This window comes from Onychostruthus taczanowskii, unplaced genomic scaffold (assembly GCF_017590055.1).
Source record: "Onychostruthus taczanowskii isolate IOZ18803 unplaced genomic scaffold, ASM1759005v1 scaffold77, whole genome shotgun sequence".
In the NCBI taxonomy this organism is placed as follows: Eukaryota; Metazoa; Chordata; class Aves; order Passeriformes; family Passeridae; genus Onychostruthus; species Onychostruthus taczanowskii.
In genome coordinates, this window is record NW_024505561.1 from 2,691,335 (window position 1) to 2,707,820 (window position 16,486).

The window sequence follows — 16,486 nt, forward strand, 5'->3', positions numbered from 1 at the left end:
CTTGCAGTCAGAGAGGCAGACAACATTTGCATAGAAAAGATTTACAAACACAACCTTTACAAAGCTCCATCCAAGCAAGCAATTAGAAGCCTAAGCACATTTTTATTTCTCCAGGTAGGTATTTAAACTCACACACAAGAAAACTTCAGCCTTGCCTCATCGCTCTCTAGGAATGGTTCTGTTTAGCATGTTTTATGTTGCAATTCTAATAAGCATCTCTCTCTCTGGTTTTTCAGCTGCCCACATAATTATGAAGATATTTGCTGCAAAATAACTACCTGATGTTACATTGCTATTATTGACACTACTATTAGCACAGTACAAGACAATGCCTACAGTTTACCAGAGCAGAAACCTGATTCCAAACCTTCCTTCCTCCTCTTCTTTGTACCACCATTTGATAGTTTTGCATACTTTTAGTTGAAACAGCCTTCCATTACACACAAAAAAAAAAAAAAAAAAAAAAGCCAGCCAAAAAGACCAACTACCTGCTAGCCTTTGGGCACTCAAAACTTTTGTGACTATGAGCAAACCTTATATAAATTTGACAAAAATCACAGATTAGAACAGTTTTAAACTGGATTAGAACAGTTTTAAAACTATGTCAATAGACCTATGTATGAAAAAAAACCTCACATGTATAATTGAATGCAGTGAACTTTGAGCACCTGTGTCATTCAACATGTAGAAATTGTATTTGACCTGCAGTTTTCCTGTCTCAGTATTCTATTTTGTCCAACTGGGCTGAACTCCTCAAAATGAAAAAAATCACCCAGAATAGCTATGGGCAAGGCTTTCAAAAAGCTGTAGACCTTGAATGAACTGATGATCATCTGCTTTCACGAGAAAGGAACACTACACACAAACAAAAAAATGGAATTTAAATGTACATAAAGTTCTCTTTACATACAAAAGATGACTAGTTCCACTGAGTACTGCAATAACAAAGCCTGCAGCATGCAGAAACAAAAGAAATCCTGCATTAGGCAACAATCCAATTACTGGGGAAGTACCTATTTTTAATTTTTTTTTTTTTAATAGCATACCTGTTTCTTTTTGACTCCTATTCTTCGAGAAAAAAAAAAGCCTTATTACCATTTGTATTAGATTCTCAACTCCAAGAAATTAATACACTCTGACTGCCACCCTGCCAACAGACTAGCACACATTCAGACATAACTCTAAATACAGATTCTGTTATAACATAGAGAGATCTGAGAAATAATGCTAAACATGGCAAAAAAAATCCTCTGGTTTACAGTCTGCTCTACACTCTACCTGCCAGAAGAGTGCAGATGAATTACTTTCCAAAATATGACTTTACATTTGCAGCATATGAGCTTTTCACTCTTCCTCCCTCTTCACTGGAGAGCAAATGCCCAGAGAAGAGACCAGAGCTCTCATGAAACTGTAACATGCACAGACTTTGCCTTCTAAGTTTTAAGGTTACACTTAAAACCCTTCTCTGATACAATGTCTCATGAAAGTAAGACTCCAAGAGAAGTCCTGAGACCTACTGGATTTCTTTGAACAGCCTTTCTTCTACTCCAGCATGAGAGATGAGGCTATTTCCATCACAGCCCTATTGGGTTTTTTTCCTGTACTGTGGCCTTCCTTGCATTCAGCTGCTAAAATTCATCAAGTTTTATTTATTATGGGTTATAATGACCTACTCTTTAGTCTGTTCCTCTGGTCTTCTCCTGCCCCACCTTCTCCAAATAAAGCAAAAGCTGATAGCTCACTTCTAGGTAGCACACTTGCTCCTTCTAAATCTAGCGCCACTCGGTTTGTACAGGGATGTCTAGAGAGGTGAAAGTTGTCTTCTGCCAAGTCCCTTACTAAGGAAGCATCAGGCAGGATTGCTGCCAAAGGATCAAGTGACTTCAGAGGACTGCTGAAGATTGGTATACACTTATCAGATTTTCTCTGCTTTCCCACAGACTATGGGAGGACAGCATACAGCTAACACACAGATATTCCAAAGGAACAGACAGGGTATAAAAATGGGAAAAAAATTCTCCAGTCCCCAAAACTGATTCTGTTTATCTTAAAATAATCAAGACCTTAATCAAGTAACAATAGTTACAAGCTACAGTTCCTGTATCTACTGCATTCAGAGGTGCAGGGGGAACACATTCCAGCAGAGCACTTTAAACACTACGGTATTATATTCAAAACATCCATGGCAAACCAAGTCACTCTCTTACTTGAGGTATAATTGAAATTTTCTTCCGCAAGTCATGGAGTCCCAGCTCTGATGTCAAGTACTTATCAATCCAAATCCTTCCTTCAGGTTCTGCCAAGCGAAAGAGGGCTGCTATCAGAGAGCTTTTCCCAGCTCCAGTTCTTCCCACTATTCCAACCTATGGAGCAAGCAAGCCTGTACAATTAAACTGTGAGCTTTTCAGGAGAAATTGCATTTTTACATTTTTACAGCATCATAGGATGTGCAGTAGAACATGCACTAAATAAAACTTCTTTGTAATTAACATTCTTACAAGAGGAAAAATCCTCTCCCCTTAAATCGGTTTGGATTCAGGTGACATTTGTATACATGAAAATTTCTTAGATCATATTCAAATGTGAATGATTTTCCCTTAATGTGTGGTGTATTATTGTGTAAACAAGATAAAGTGCCTCGATGCATACACTAATGTGATTCAAGGCTGTTAATTTTTATACTGAACCTGGTTTACTGGGTGATGTTAGGCAAATCATTTCAGGCATGCATCTACTACTCAACCCCAGAAAGGACTCCCATAAAGCACTCTGGGAACAATGTACTCCCAATTTAAATAACTGAGACTGATTTTGGTTAGTTATGGTTAAGGTGAAGTACTTTAAAGTAGCATGATTATAAACTGTATCCATACTTCAGACATCTTCAGCAAGCATTGAAACTACAAGGCCATGACATCAAGGTGAAATTCCTTTTCAAACAAAAGAAATAGTGAATAATAAAATCACAGAGATTCAGGGTTCTCTTTGTTCCCCAAGAAAAACTGGAAGACATACACAATGTGAAAAAAAAATAAAGCTTTCAGAAAAAAAGAGACAATGAAAAATACGGGATTGACAGCTTTAATGACAAGGGGCTAAGATCGACAAATACTTATTCTCTTTTAATTTTTAAATGCTGTATTCGGGTAAAGGATTCTTAGAGAAAAAGAGCGTACAGTAATCAACTGTATCTGTAAGAGAAGATAATGGGTGTAACCCTCTACACAGATCTGATCTGGCAGAATTTGTTATTTCCTGCATTCTGTTCTAATCCCTACATTAAAAAAAAAAAATCAGAACACTGGAAAAAGTTCAGAGCAGTGCAACACAGAATTAATATGGGTTGGAGATCCTGATTTGATGGGGAAGGATTTATGAGGATCAAACATATATAATATGCCTTGGTGAAGTGACTGGGGTGCAGAAAGGAGGAAGAAAGATGAAAACACTTAGGAGTGTACATACAGACACCAGAGGGCAATTACCTACTGCCTGAGACTCACATGTATGCAGCAATGCCTGCTGAAATGAAATTCAGCACAGGAAACTGCACCAAAGTGCAAGGAGAAACTTTCAGTCAGAGACACTAAGTTCAGACAAAACAGCAGTGCCCACATTTGATAAAAATACACAACACACTAAAAAAGTACACTTCAAGGAGCATCTTACGCTGCATAATCTAAAGAAATTTTTTCCTTCTACATTCTGATTTAACAATTTCATCAAAAAATTCATTATTGTACTACTCTATATAAACTAATTAACATTTCTACAATGCTTTTTATTAAACAGACTAATTTAAGCAAATCTGTTACAATAAATAACAAAATGTCTAGTACTCTAAATTTTATCATTGAAACAACAGAAAAGTAGTTCTGAATAGATAAACTACAGCTCAGAAAGAAAGTACTGAATAGAGAACACAGACAATCAGAGTTGTGAAAATGAAAGTTCAATTGTTCCTCTGCAAATGTCAATATAAAGTATTGTATCAAAGATATAAAGAAAAAACCATAAAAAATACATTGATACTTAAAATAAAAATGCAGCTGCTCTGCATATTGTCACAATCCCACTTTCAGTTTGGCATCAAATGAAAGGACTATGCTCTTCAACATTTAGAAGAATCTATTTGCATCTTTGGTCCAATTGACTAGAGGCTGCTGAACACTGACAGGAATTTGAAAGAGCTCTCAGTATACACATTACACATTTTTTGAATACATTTTATTCTTCACAGGCCCACACTCACAGCCAGTGCAAATACAGCACCAGTCTGCAAATGGGAAGTGCCACCTATCAGGAATCACACGGCCAGGACCGTGCTGCCTGATACAAGCCCAGTGCACACACAGGAGTACACCTGCTACGCTGGGCTCATCATTACTCAGGTGTCACTTGTACTTCACAGCAGAGATGCACAAAAAATCTGAGATTTACAGCATGTCAGCCACTCCACTGAAACTGCCCATGTCTTTGTAATCCCTCAGGCAACCTCCCTTTCATCATGGGAGCACAGCTGCCACGCCATAAATCTACATGTGCACCTTCCTAACTTTTTCATGTAGCCTGCAGATCCAGGAGCCGTCAGGAAAAGGTGCATTTAACAATATGGTAGCTAATAAGCATTCATGAGCTCCCTGAAACAAAGATGATGTGTAAAACCCAATACTACATGCTAACCTTCCCCTGCTGCAGCTATAGTAGCAGAGGAGGTTAATCCCTGCCAGCTACTGGCAGAGCAGTTTGTGTCTCCCTGGTCTGTTTCTGTCAGAGCTCACTACTTCAGCAAAGATGTTTAAAACACAGGGTCCTTCCCAGCCTGCTTTGACTCTAGGGAAATACTGAATGCCGAGACAAACAGATCAGAAGAGACCTTAACCCATGAGTGATTTGCTAGCAATCACCTCCCTCATTCTTACCATACCCACAGCTTCCCAAACTGGGCCCTGGGGTGGCTACAAGAAAAAATACAAGCACAGCAGAAGCTTAAACTCATTCCTGCTGCCAGTGGCACTGTAGCCACCAGAAGCCTCTATAAGCCAGGGGCCTGAACAGGCATAAGAGCTCTCAATGACAGCAGTATGGGCAGAATTCCCAACAGATCTGGAAACCTGGTTCTGAAGAAGATGCTTCTCCATAATTAAAACCAATATGAGGAGGAGAGATGCTTGGGAGATTTATTTTACACAGTGGCAGCCTACTGCAGTATTGTGCAAAACATCATAGAAAGCAAATACAAAGTTCTTGGCAATAGTTTCAAGCTGGGCAAATTCAGGATGATGAAACCACAGCATAACTGCGTGGCAAAAATAAACACCCCCAGTCATCCCTCCATCTCCTGCCACCACCAAGGACTGAGCCATGCATTGCTAGTATCTCTTCCTTCCATTTTTAGTTTTATTCCTGTCTCTCACTGAGAAATATAGGACTTCTTGTCTATATTGGAGAGACTTGTAACAGCTAAGGAGACAGCCCACATAGCTCTTCTTCTCAAGGAGAGAAGATTTTTAACTGGTTTTAACTCATTCACAGCTAATTCCAGGAAATCACCTCAATGCAGCAATGTCCGGTTGAATTTTTGTAACATGCATGTTATTAAAAGGTCCACTCGAGGAAATGAATGTGTTTGGAATTGAATGGAAAAACGTGTTAAAAAGGAGGCACAGGCAAGGATTGTAGAGTTGAACCATCCTCCTAGGGACGACCTAATCAAAAAATACACCTGCATTTGAAATGTAGCAAAGCATAAATTAACACTTCAGGGCTGTAATTTAATTTTGTCTGTGGGGGAGACCTTCCCTGCAGCACTCTTTCAACAGGGATAGCGTCAAAATTGGGAGGAGGAGTCAAATTTACAGAGGAGGAAGAGTTTTATTTCTATGTTTCTTTTGGCTACCAATCTAATTAATGACAAGAGTTAATTGGATCGGTAGCCAAAAGGAACAGAAACAAAATCCCAAATTCTGAAGTTATGCAACTGATTTGTATTTCTTTCTTCTATCTTGCATTTTGGGCTCAGTACAAGGGCATGTACATTCCTTATTTTCTATTGGTTCTGCTCACCTTGTCTGTTGATATAGTTGATTCCAATTATGTTCCCTCTGTTGAATACCCAACTTCCTAATGCAGCTCCATTTGCTTTAGATTTGAACAAACATTCTTGGTTTGTCTGATATTTTCAATGTCTGCCACTTTCTGAAGAATCTCAGAATTTTTTAATGAAATTATTTGGTATGTTTAATCCTTTGTTTTGACAGACTGAAATATCATGTTCCCAGACAAATTTATGCAACACTTAGAGGAAATAAATAGGCTATAACTTCTGTTATTAAATACAACTAAAGCTTATTTTTCAAAAGAACACCTACTATTTTCCTAACATCCATATATTTTATAATGCATTTTTAACACGCAGCTTGTCAACTCATCATCTTTGCTTAATTTCTGTGAATATCCAAAGACAGCCATATACATACCTTTTCTTTTGGCTTAATTAAAACAGACAAGTGTCTTAAAACCAATGGTCCATCTAGACTGTAAGTGAAGTTAACATTCTCAAATGCTATCATTCCTTGGTTAGGCCATTCTGGTGGTGGATGCTTGTTGGTCTCCCAAGGAGCTTCTTTTTCAAGTTCTGTGTACTCCATCACTCTTTCTACTGATATCATCTAAGGGGAGGAAAGAAGACATGCATACCTGAGCTTCATCCCATGGCATACACTGCAAATACTGCCTGCATATAAATATGTGTGTGTGTTTTTACCAAAGAGATTCAATGCATATTACTCTGTGGGGTTTTTTGTTTTTTTAACACAGGTAAGTATTTGGTGCCATTCTAGGCTTTCTTTATACAACTGAAAAAGTGGAAAGAATGCATCTCATGTCCTACTACAGATCCAGATCTATCATGATACATAAAACCACTCATAAGCATTTCTCATCAGTAGGATTAATTACAAACCTAAATACGTGCATAAGTTTTAAGAAAATTAAGCTAAGCGAGTTGTCTCTCAGTCTTGACTAAGATGACACCAATCCACTGTGTGTTAGAAAGACAAAGCTAGAAATGAAACTGCCAAATGAACTCCAGGCAGACACATTAATGAGTTTGACTCCTCGCCCTGCATAGGACAACCCAAAAAAGAAAAAAAATCACACCATGTGCCTGAGACCATCGTCCAAAAGCTTCTTGAACTCTGGCATACTTGATGCCATGTCCACTTCCCTGGGGAGCCTGTCACCCTCAGGGGGAAGAATCTTTTTCTAGCATCCAACCCAAACCTCCCCTGACACAACTCCAGGCCATTCCCTCAGTCCTGTCTCTGGTCACCGCAGAGAAGAGATCAGTGCCTGCCTCTCTTCTTCCCCTCACAAGGAAGTTGTAGACCACAATGAAGCCTCCATTCAGTCTCCTCTTATCCAGGCTGAACAGCCCAAGTGACCTCAGCCACTCCTCATAAGGGCTTTCCCTCCAGATCCTTCACCATCCTCATGACCCTCCTTTGGACGTGCTCCAACAGCTTCATTTTGTATTGTGCTGCCCTAAACTGCACACAGGACTGAAAACAAGGGTGCACCACCACCTTGGCAGCGTGTGACAATCACTGCCCTTGAGCAGCTAGCAGCAGAACGGAGATGAAATGTTCTTGCCTCCCCCAGGTGTAGTCACCCTTTAATAAGAAGGGATTTTTGGTGGATGTCCACCTATCAAAGAAGTTGATGCTAATCATAGTTCCATAAAATGATCAGCATTTCACACCAAAGCCAGGTTAGTGAATGGCCTTTCTCTTCCAAGGTATTTTTGAGTCACAGCCTCCAAGAAAGCCACTCAGCACGTGTGACACTCCCACAGACACTTCCAAAACGTCCTAAATGGTATGAAAAAAACTGAAAGCTTTCTTCCCATTTCTCAGAAAATGTCACCACCAGTATACTGGTGTGTGAAAAATGCACTGAAAAAGCAAGGTGGTAGCAAAAAAAATTACTCTAAATTTGTTATTATCATTATTATTAATTATGGCTTTGTAACTTCTACAAAAGGACTACACACATTTCCTAGACTATGTACAGCAAACTATCATTACAAGTAACTTCAGTTGTCAACACAACAAAAAAAAATTCCAGATTTATGTTTAGCATGGTTTTTTTTTTACAATGTATTTTTCTTATGTATTCTCTTAAGAAAGCAGACAGGCAAATTAGAACATTCTAGTAAATATTGTGAATTGGTCAAAGGCATTTTATATTATATATTCTGGAAAACGCACAACCTTGCCAGCTGAATATAAACAAATACTTTCACATTTGTGTTAACTTAGAATGAATTAAAAAGTTATAAGCCTTTGCAATGGAATAAGAGGACTCTAAAAATGCCATGAGGGATATCAATAAAATTTTAAAATGCAATAATAAATAACAATAAATTATAAATACCAAACATAAAGCCCTAATTTAAAATCTTCCTTATAGAAAGGGATTAATTTATTGCAACTTTAGCAAGTTGCAATGCAATTGTCTACACTGTAACTAGACTGTCTCCTTTCTTCTGTGAAGGGAGATTGTAAAACCTCCCTGACTATGAATGCAGGACAATCCCCAGACACAGTTCATCTCAACAAACATTTGAAATCAGTCAGACAAATCATAACCTAAAAGAAGTAATTTTTCTTTATGACTGCAGAGTGGTGCCTCAATTGCTTGCTAAGGTATTAATACCCTAAGTTAATTAAGAAGAATCTTAAAGGCTTCATGTCACAAGCATGAAAGGAAACAAGAGGGGGAAAGGAAGAAATAAACATTACCAGGTTTTCAACTTCAGCACTTTGTCTAACACCCCACTGGAACGTTCCCATGAGGGTGATTGCATAGGAGAGCGCCAAACCAACCTGCCCCGCATTCAGAGCTGCAGAAGAAAGGAAAATGAGACTCAAATAGGTACATTGTAATTACACAAAATCTCAGTTAAGTTCTCTTTCACGAGGTTACTTACATGATGGAAGCATCACAGCCAGAGTTTTATTTGGTTATGCGCTACTTGCTATCTGTGCAATGAGTAGCTCCAGGCAGAACAGCTGCTTGCTGCATTTTTGGGGTACGTTTTGGACACATTTTGACAAGATAATCCAAACTCTCCTTAGCCTGGTGTTCATCTAAAAACTGAGGTTCATTCTCAAGACCAAACTTACATAGATTTTTAGGGTCATCCCTCTCTGGCTGAGCATAGTTAATGCTTCACTTTTTTTCTACGCAAATCAGATAAGGCCCTAAACCTAAGCAAAAAGTTTGCGTAAAATTATTTCAAAATTAGTTATGAAATTTACATCAACTTTGTACTCTTATAACCAATCAGATAAAGTAACAGGGTAGAAGATTTCTTCCCCTGTTTATAAATGCATTTACTGTGTTCAGTGGGTCTACTCTCACAAAATAAATGTATTCTGTCTACCCCAATATTAAGCATGATTGTCCTCTGACTTACTTGAACTTTATCCTGACATAGTCCTACTGACTTCGAGAGAAACACTCTTTATCGAACGGCAAAGAAAGATTCAGGACCATTGTTTTGACTTGTCTTTTTGCATGCTAGTAACATCAAACCTAGCTCAAAATTAGTAGAGCTGTGCAGCACAGAGTGTTCAAATTTTAAAGTACACCTGCACATAAAAAACTTTCCAAAGAAAAAAGAAAAGAAACAAAACCAGCAAATTAGCACTTATTTTCATGTCCAAGATAATTACTTCTTCCTTCATGTTTTAGATGACTATCTCATTCTAGCACATCTAACCCAATTACATCCTGGATGATGCATACACTAATGACAGTTCATGAGTGACAGTGAACATAAAATGTATTATTATGAGGCAATTTTCTCTCTGGAACTGGCCTATCCCACTGATACAAGATACGAGAAGAGTATCCCTAGGAACTTTACCTTGCCTTTTGACCTACTGTGCCACGTGCAGAAAGGAAAAACATTGTTAAGAGGCAGCTCTGTGGGTGTTTCAGTATAAAAAGCAAAGCCCTGTAGGCCCAAAAGAGAAAGACAAAGGTAGGGAAAAAGAAGATTTATTTCTTGTTATTGCTCTGAAAGCCAGAATCTCAAGAGTGAAGACTACAGAAGAACACGTTTGTTTGCACACTTGGGGATGATGACAGATGTATGCCTTAGCCCGGAAGATGTCTGAACTGCCTCCAGGATTTGCAGGGAAGCAGATACAGTCCCAATGCCCTAGACTAAGGAAGAGATCATGATCTAAAAAGAAACATTTAACTTAATTACAGCCTTTAAACAATTAGAAACAGCAACATATGAAAAAGAATTAGGCATTACTATACAGGGTAATTACTGGGTGAACTTTTTCTAACATCTGTACTTACTGTTGGCGAGAAGCAGGGAACCAAAAGCAACCACTATAACAAAAATGGCACAGATGGCATCCAGACGCACAGCAAACCACCTTGAGGTTGTCAAGAAGAGAAACCAGGCCTCTAAAGTGTATTTTAAAAAGACAAAAAAAACAGTGGATTATTAAAAATGAAGCTGTATAATTATTACTAGATTTATTCATGTTAATAATACAAATTGTCAAAAAACCCCAACATTGCCATCTTCAAGTGCATGTCTGCATGGACTGATGATGATCAGGCTAACTGACCAGTTTTCCTGAAATTGTCTAATTTAGTTTTCACACCAGTAGCAACCACAGGAAGAGAAGGAAAAACAGTCAAGGCTCTAAGCATGGTCCACTTGCTCACAATGGAAGCCTCTTCTCAACTCTAGTGAACTCATGAGTCTTATACAAAAAGCAGAAGTACAACATTTACAAGCTACATTTACTGTAGCTTGATTAGAGTCTGCAGGCTTTTAGCTAGAACATATCACAACACAACTGTCAGAGCCAAGTTTTTAGAAGGCAGCTGCAGCTGGTTAAGCTCCTGTAGGAGCTAGTCAATACAGCCAGTGCAGCTATACAGAGGTATTCAGATGATTAGATGCACAATTTTACTTTTGGGGAAGCTCACAGGTGGACATCTCCACTCGACAATTTGATGTTAAGTTCCATCCCAGGTAGATGTGCTACAGTACAAAGTAAAGAGACAGCACAAAAAGACACTGCAATACAGAAGGCAGAGTGTTTGAATCCAGGGCCAAAATCAGAAGCAAATTAGCCATAATAGAGCGCAACACTATTTGTTGCTTAGGCTGTACTCAGAGGAATTGTTCCAGCTGCTACCAAGTCACAGCAGAAGGTTACCATTCCAACCCCCTCTGCCTTGCATGTCATTACTCCCTGCTAAAGATCACTGCAGTTTCAGCTGTTCAGTGCTCCTTAGCCCAGTGCTGGGAAAAATTCAGATGAAAATAATTCTCCCTTCTGTAACACAGAGAGAAGGTAAGCGTGGTTTTAAGCCTGATCATCAATAGTCAGATTATGAAGCTTTTGCTGCATTGATCCTAATTGTCCAGGGAGGTGTGTTACTCTGCCAGATTGAGATGGGTCTTTTTTTCAACCTCTCTATGCAACAGGGGTCACTGTGCATAAAGAAAAGAATCTGACAGTTACAGGAACTAATAAAGAATCATCGTGGTCTGACAAGTCATGGGCTTGCTTATACTGATGGGCACTGGCAGGAAGGAAACTTGGGTTTGGTCAAATGTCAGCATGCCTTTTTGATGTTTTTTATCTAAAATTTATTTAATACTCCATTCTTAGGCATCCCTCAAAGGGGTTCAAAGCAGGTGTCCTGAGTCCTAGGCTCAGGCCTAAATAAGAGAGGAAGCTACTACTCCAGCTGAAAGTGCTAAACAAAACCATCACTGGTTGGGAGAGCCTTTGGCAATGCAGGAAAGAATCTAAAACTCTTTAGGAGACTTAAAAACCCAGGACTCCAACTTTGTGAGGTGTTATGAAAGGTATTCTCTCACATCAGCTACTGCTTGATCACATTTACTATCAAAGAACTATCCAGGGTGAAAACAACTTCAAGAAATCTCTAGCTCAGCCTCCTGCTCAAGCACAGTCAGGTCAGAGGTCAGACCATGCTGCTTTATGCAGTTTGAGTCTTGAAAATCTATACAGATGAAGCCTGCATTTCTGGGCAATTCTTGCCTCTGCTTGACTGTGCTCACAGTGAAAGAGTTCTTCCTTGAATTCAGGTTAAAAATCTCATGTTACAACTTTCACCCAAGTCGATGCTCCTACCGCTATGCACCATGGTGAGGAACCTGTATTTATGGCAACATCCTTGCAGGCACTGGAAGGCTACTATTAAATCCTCTGTATTCTGTGAACATAACAAGCCCAGTACCTCCCCCAGAAGGAAATCTCTCCTGTTAATACCCTAACTATCTTCATGGCCCCTTCCAGGGACCTCACTCCAGTTTGTTAGAATGTTTCGCAGAGCTGGAGGTCCACAACTGGATGCAGTACTCCCAGTGTGGGCTAACAAGGGTGGAGGGGACAATCACTTCCCTCCTTCCTGCGGCTATGCTCCTGCCAATACAGCCCAGAGGGTGTTGGTCTCCTTTAGTGTCCCGGCACATATTCCCCATGAGGACCAAAAACTACACACACTTCATGCCAGCTGGTGTACCCCAAAGGTTAGCGTGGGAAAGACAGCAAGATGAAGTCTGTAGGTATACAGAAGAGTGTGACTAAAAGCACTGAAGCTTGACCTCAAAAACAGGTTCATGATCTGCCCATGAGGGGTATTATTGACAGTTTTGTTAGGGAGATGCACAAAACTGACTGAAAAATGGAAGTGTTTTTATGTCCCCTGGATCTGACCTTAAAATACAGAAAAATATTTCTCTTAAATGTCATGGTCCTCTTTGTACAGTTTATTGCCTAAAGATGTCTTTTAATATAAAACTAAGCCACAACTCTGTCTTCCCTCACTATCAGATATTGTAGCATTGGTTTGGTCAGATAACTAGCAACTATAAAATATTAAGAAAGGGGAAATGCGAAGATAGAGGTGCCTCCCTGGAAGATGCACTACACCAGCCACAAGTCACTGGGCTCAATATGGTCAGTGTGTATGATGCTACAACCTGTGATAAACTGGACTTCAGAAAGGGTCAGCTGCTCTTGTCTGAAACCTTGTAAACCTACAAATTACAAAACAGCAATCGAATATACTTGTATGTCTTCCAACAGAGGAAAGTCACAATCTTACCTAACAAACACAAAACTGAAAACTTGCATTCTGCTATATCTTGAAGAACATTGTAATAGAGAACATTTAAACAGCAGAAGTCAAAGAACCACAGTGCAAACCTGAATTATATTACTTATCCTTGCAGAACACCAATATTTCACACCTTCCAATTACGTTAATTTCATATTTTAGATTTAAGCCCTGAAAGCTGCTCAAAGTAAAAAATAGTTAGAATTATGGAACTTTTCCAAGATTATTTATACTAACTATATCTGCCCATTCCTAGAACACTACTTAGTATCAAATATTTCATAATATAGCTTGTTCCCACCACATTGCTCTCTGCCCTCCCCCCACCTTTCCTTTTCTTAAAGATGGAATCCAGGAAAACATTAAAAATTATTCTTTAAGTATTCTTATCAGGCATACTTTCAAATGTTTATCTTATACATTGTTAAAACATATGCATGGGTATTCTAAATTATATTACAGCCCGAAGTAAACTCTCTAAATCTAGACTGATAATGTTTTTGTTCTAATACAGGAATTTTACCCTAAAGAGACAAATGCACAGCTCCTACTGATTTTAATGCACATTATATACATGTCGCTGAGGGCATAAGATATTTCCCTCCTACCGTGCAAAGTATTTGATTTTTCACATCAATTCATCACAAACCTGAGTGGAGGTCTTGGTGCGCATCAAATAGTTTTTGAAATCTTTCCTCTGCTTTCAAAGCCCGAATAGTCCAAAGCCCCTGGAGGGATGACGACAAGTGGGAGAACACTGGACTTCGAGCTACAAAGGGAAATGAGAGTTAACTTAACAATAGATGAAGGACAACATTTAATTCTTTTTGTACCACACTAATCTTTAATCCTACCACTTCATATTTAAGCACACAAACTACTCTACTGCATCTTTTAAAATAAATATGCAGTATCTTTAACTAATGTTCTCTTACTCAATTAGAATCAGTCAGACAGCCAGGCAGATTAATTTATACAAAAATGTCTTACAATAGCTGTCACTGTAGAAATTCTTTGGGCTTTATTAATGACATTAGGCACCCATGTTTGTTATTCATAATGCTTAATATTCCATATCATAGTCAAGCTAAAGTAAGGCATAAGAGTCAGAAAAGGTCAGAAATACCATTAGTATATGCATGCAAGGCCCCAAAGACCAGCAGCTTAGCATATTCTTAACTAGCTTTATTTACAGATAGTTAACTGACATACCCTAGGTTTATCATTATGCAAAACAGGAGTTAAGCATATAATTCACTAGTTGAGGACCAAGGCAATAAGGAAGTTATTTGCATAGCAAAAGAAAAAAAATTCTTTGATGGACTGTCTATAAAATACTAGCATTTCACACAGTAATAAGTAGGGCGCAAACTAACATTAAGTCCCACCAAACTACATACTTGTGGATTCTAGACGTTTAATATCTCTTGAAGTGTCTAAAAAGTATCGTCGAAGAAAAATGAAAAGAATAAATAGTGGAATTAAGGGGATGAGCATCCAAGGAATCACTGCCACAGCCACAGCCACCACACCACAAATCTGTAGGAGAGTCTGGAGCACAATAGAAACAAAATAAAAAACTCTTTGCCAGAAGAATTTAATTTAGAACAAGTATAAAACTATTTAACACTATTGAAACACTTAAATATTTAAACATAACTACCACATTTAAGAGCGGATGCATTGTATAACATATGAGCAACATCTATTTTTAAGCAACTTGGAAAATTTACAGTAATATCTAAATTGACTATTTTTCCAGTTTATGGTTTTCTTCCACATTATTTGTTCCTTAAAATAAATCTTTACAAAACTGGTTGACTGAAAATTGTCTTTCTTGGTAGACTATTTTGTGACTGCTGTAATAAAGTAATAAATGATCAGTGTAATGGACAACTAATCATTAATGAATCCTAGTTATTTGGTGAATCAAGGACATGTTTTTTCACTCCTGCTAAGAAGAAACTGGAGAAAAACTGGCTTTCAACTTGAGTTGAAAGACTTGACATTTGGAAGAGAGACTTTCAACATAGGCTTGCAAATTTTCCTAAACACATTGTCCCATTTAGAAAGAAAACCCAGGACAGGAGAAAGTGGGCTTTCTCTTCTCAAAGGATTACATTGTGAAATATTACAAATAAGAAGAAAATGTTACACACTGCAAGAAGTGCCATAAAAGGTTTGTTTCACCAGGTTTACTACAGTGTAATGTAACAGGTGAGGTAAACCTGACTTTACTCTTAGAAAACCAGATATAATGAGGAAAACTCTGCTGCTTAGGATCCTGGCCCAACTTTCTAAATTAAATCCTCCATTTCCTTCAAACCCCTTCATGTCTTTCATCAAACTTTCAGTCTGAATAGACAGTCAAAACCATCATCTGCACACAAACTTCTTTCAGAACCCAGCTGTGCATGAATGAATGTATGGTAGGAGTCCTGGTATACTATAATTAGGATGTGCCCACTTGTTCCTTAAAAAGGGGGAAAAAAATCCAACCCATACAGTACCAAAACCAGACAACTGAAATCCTAGCTCAAGATTAAATTCCTGTATTATTCTCATTAACATATTCCTTAGCAATAACAATATTTTCTAAAGACTTTTCATTTTATGGACTGTACAGCAGCCACCTTCTTCATCACCTCATGCAACACAGAAGTGCATTCCAGATAAATATTGTGGCTGCCTGATTTTTAGATTCCAAAAATGCATTAGCGACCACTGGGTGCCAGAAATGCATGTCTTGCAGCAAAAATGCTTCCAGTCCCTTCAAGTTTTCCAACGTGGTGCTCATATAACCAACACATCAGCTAAGGTAGGTACCAGAGAGCTACATGGGTTTTCAAACACTTTCAGTGGAAGTGTCTATGACACATTGCATTTCCTGCTGCACTTCTGGCAGCACATTGAGGCCAAAAACATGTACAACCTTTACCCCTAAATTTGGTTTTTTCCCTTCAGGCTTCTCAGACTTTACCCTAATTTGACCTGACCAAAGAGCAAACCCACACACCCTACATATTACGACTGCATGAGTCACCTCTAGGCTTAAAGGTCTTAGCTCATGAAAGAAGACTTATCAGTAATAAATCAGATGAAAAGAAGATTTTTACAGCCTCCCCATCTCATAGATCCTGAAAGCACATTTTAGGGTCTCATAACCCTACTAAGGAAAATTGCTAAAAGGCAGGCATAGGGAAGGAGCTCTGGAGGAAGTTGCACTGCTCATCTGTGGGTTAAGGTGTTGATAGCATCGTGTTGTTTGACATTATAGATACGCACAACAGAT

General features: G+C 38.6%; 1 protein-coding gene across 3 annotated transcripts in view; it reads right to left on the minus strand.

Moving 5' to 3' along the window:
- The window catches only part of ABCC4 (ATP binding cassette subfamily C member 4), a 142,159-nt gene that overhangs the window by 32,313 nt on the left and 93,360 nt on the right, over nucleotides 1-16,486 (minus strand). For all 3 annotated transcript variants that reach the window (XM_041423392.1, XM_041423391.1, XM_041423393.1), the window contains 6 exons: nucleotides 14,595-14,745; nucleotides 13,844-13,963; nucleotides 10,381-10,491; nucleotides 8,805-8,905; nucleotides 6,480-6,671; nucleotides 2,208-2,363 (listed from right to left, as the gene is read on the minus strand). In XM_041423392.1, coding sequence (XP_041279326.1) covers nucleotides 2,208-2,363; nucleotides 6,480-6,671; nucleotides 8,805-8,905; nucleotides 10,381-10,491; nucleotides 13,844-13,963; nucleotides 14,595-14,745 — 831 coding nt within the window. The remainder of the gene's footprint in view (nucleotides 1-2,207; nucleotides 2,364-6,479; nucleotides 6,672-8,804; nucleotides 8,906-10,380; nucleotides 10,492-13,843; nucleotides 13,964-14,594; nucleotides 14,746-16,486) is intronic.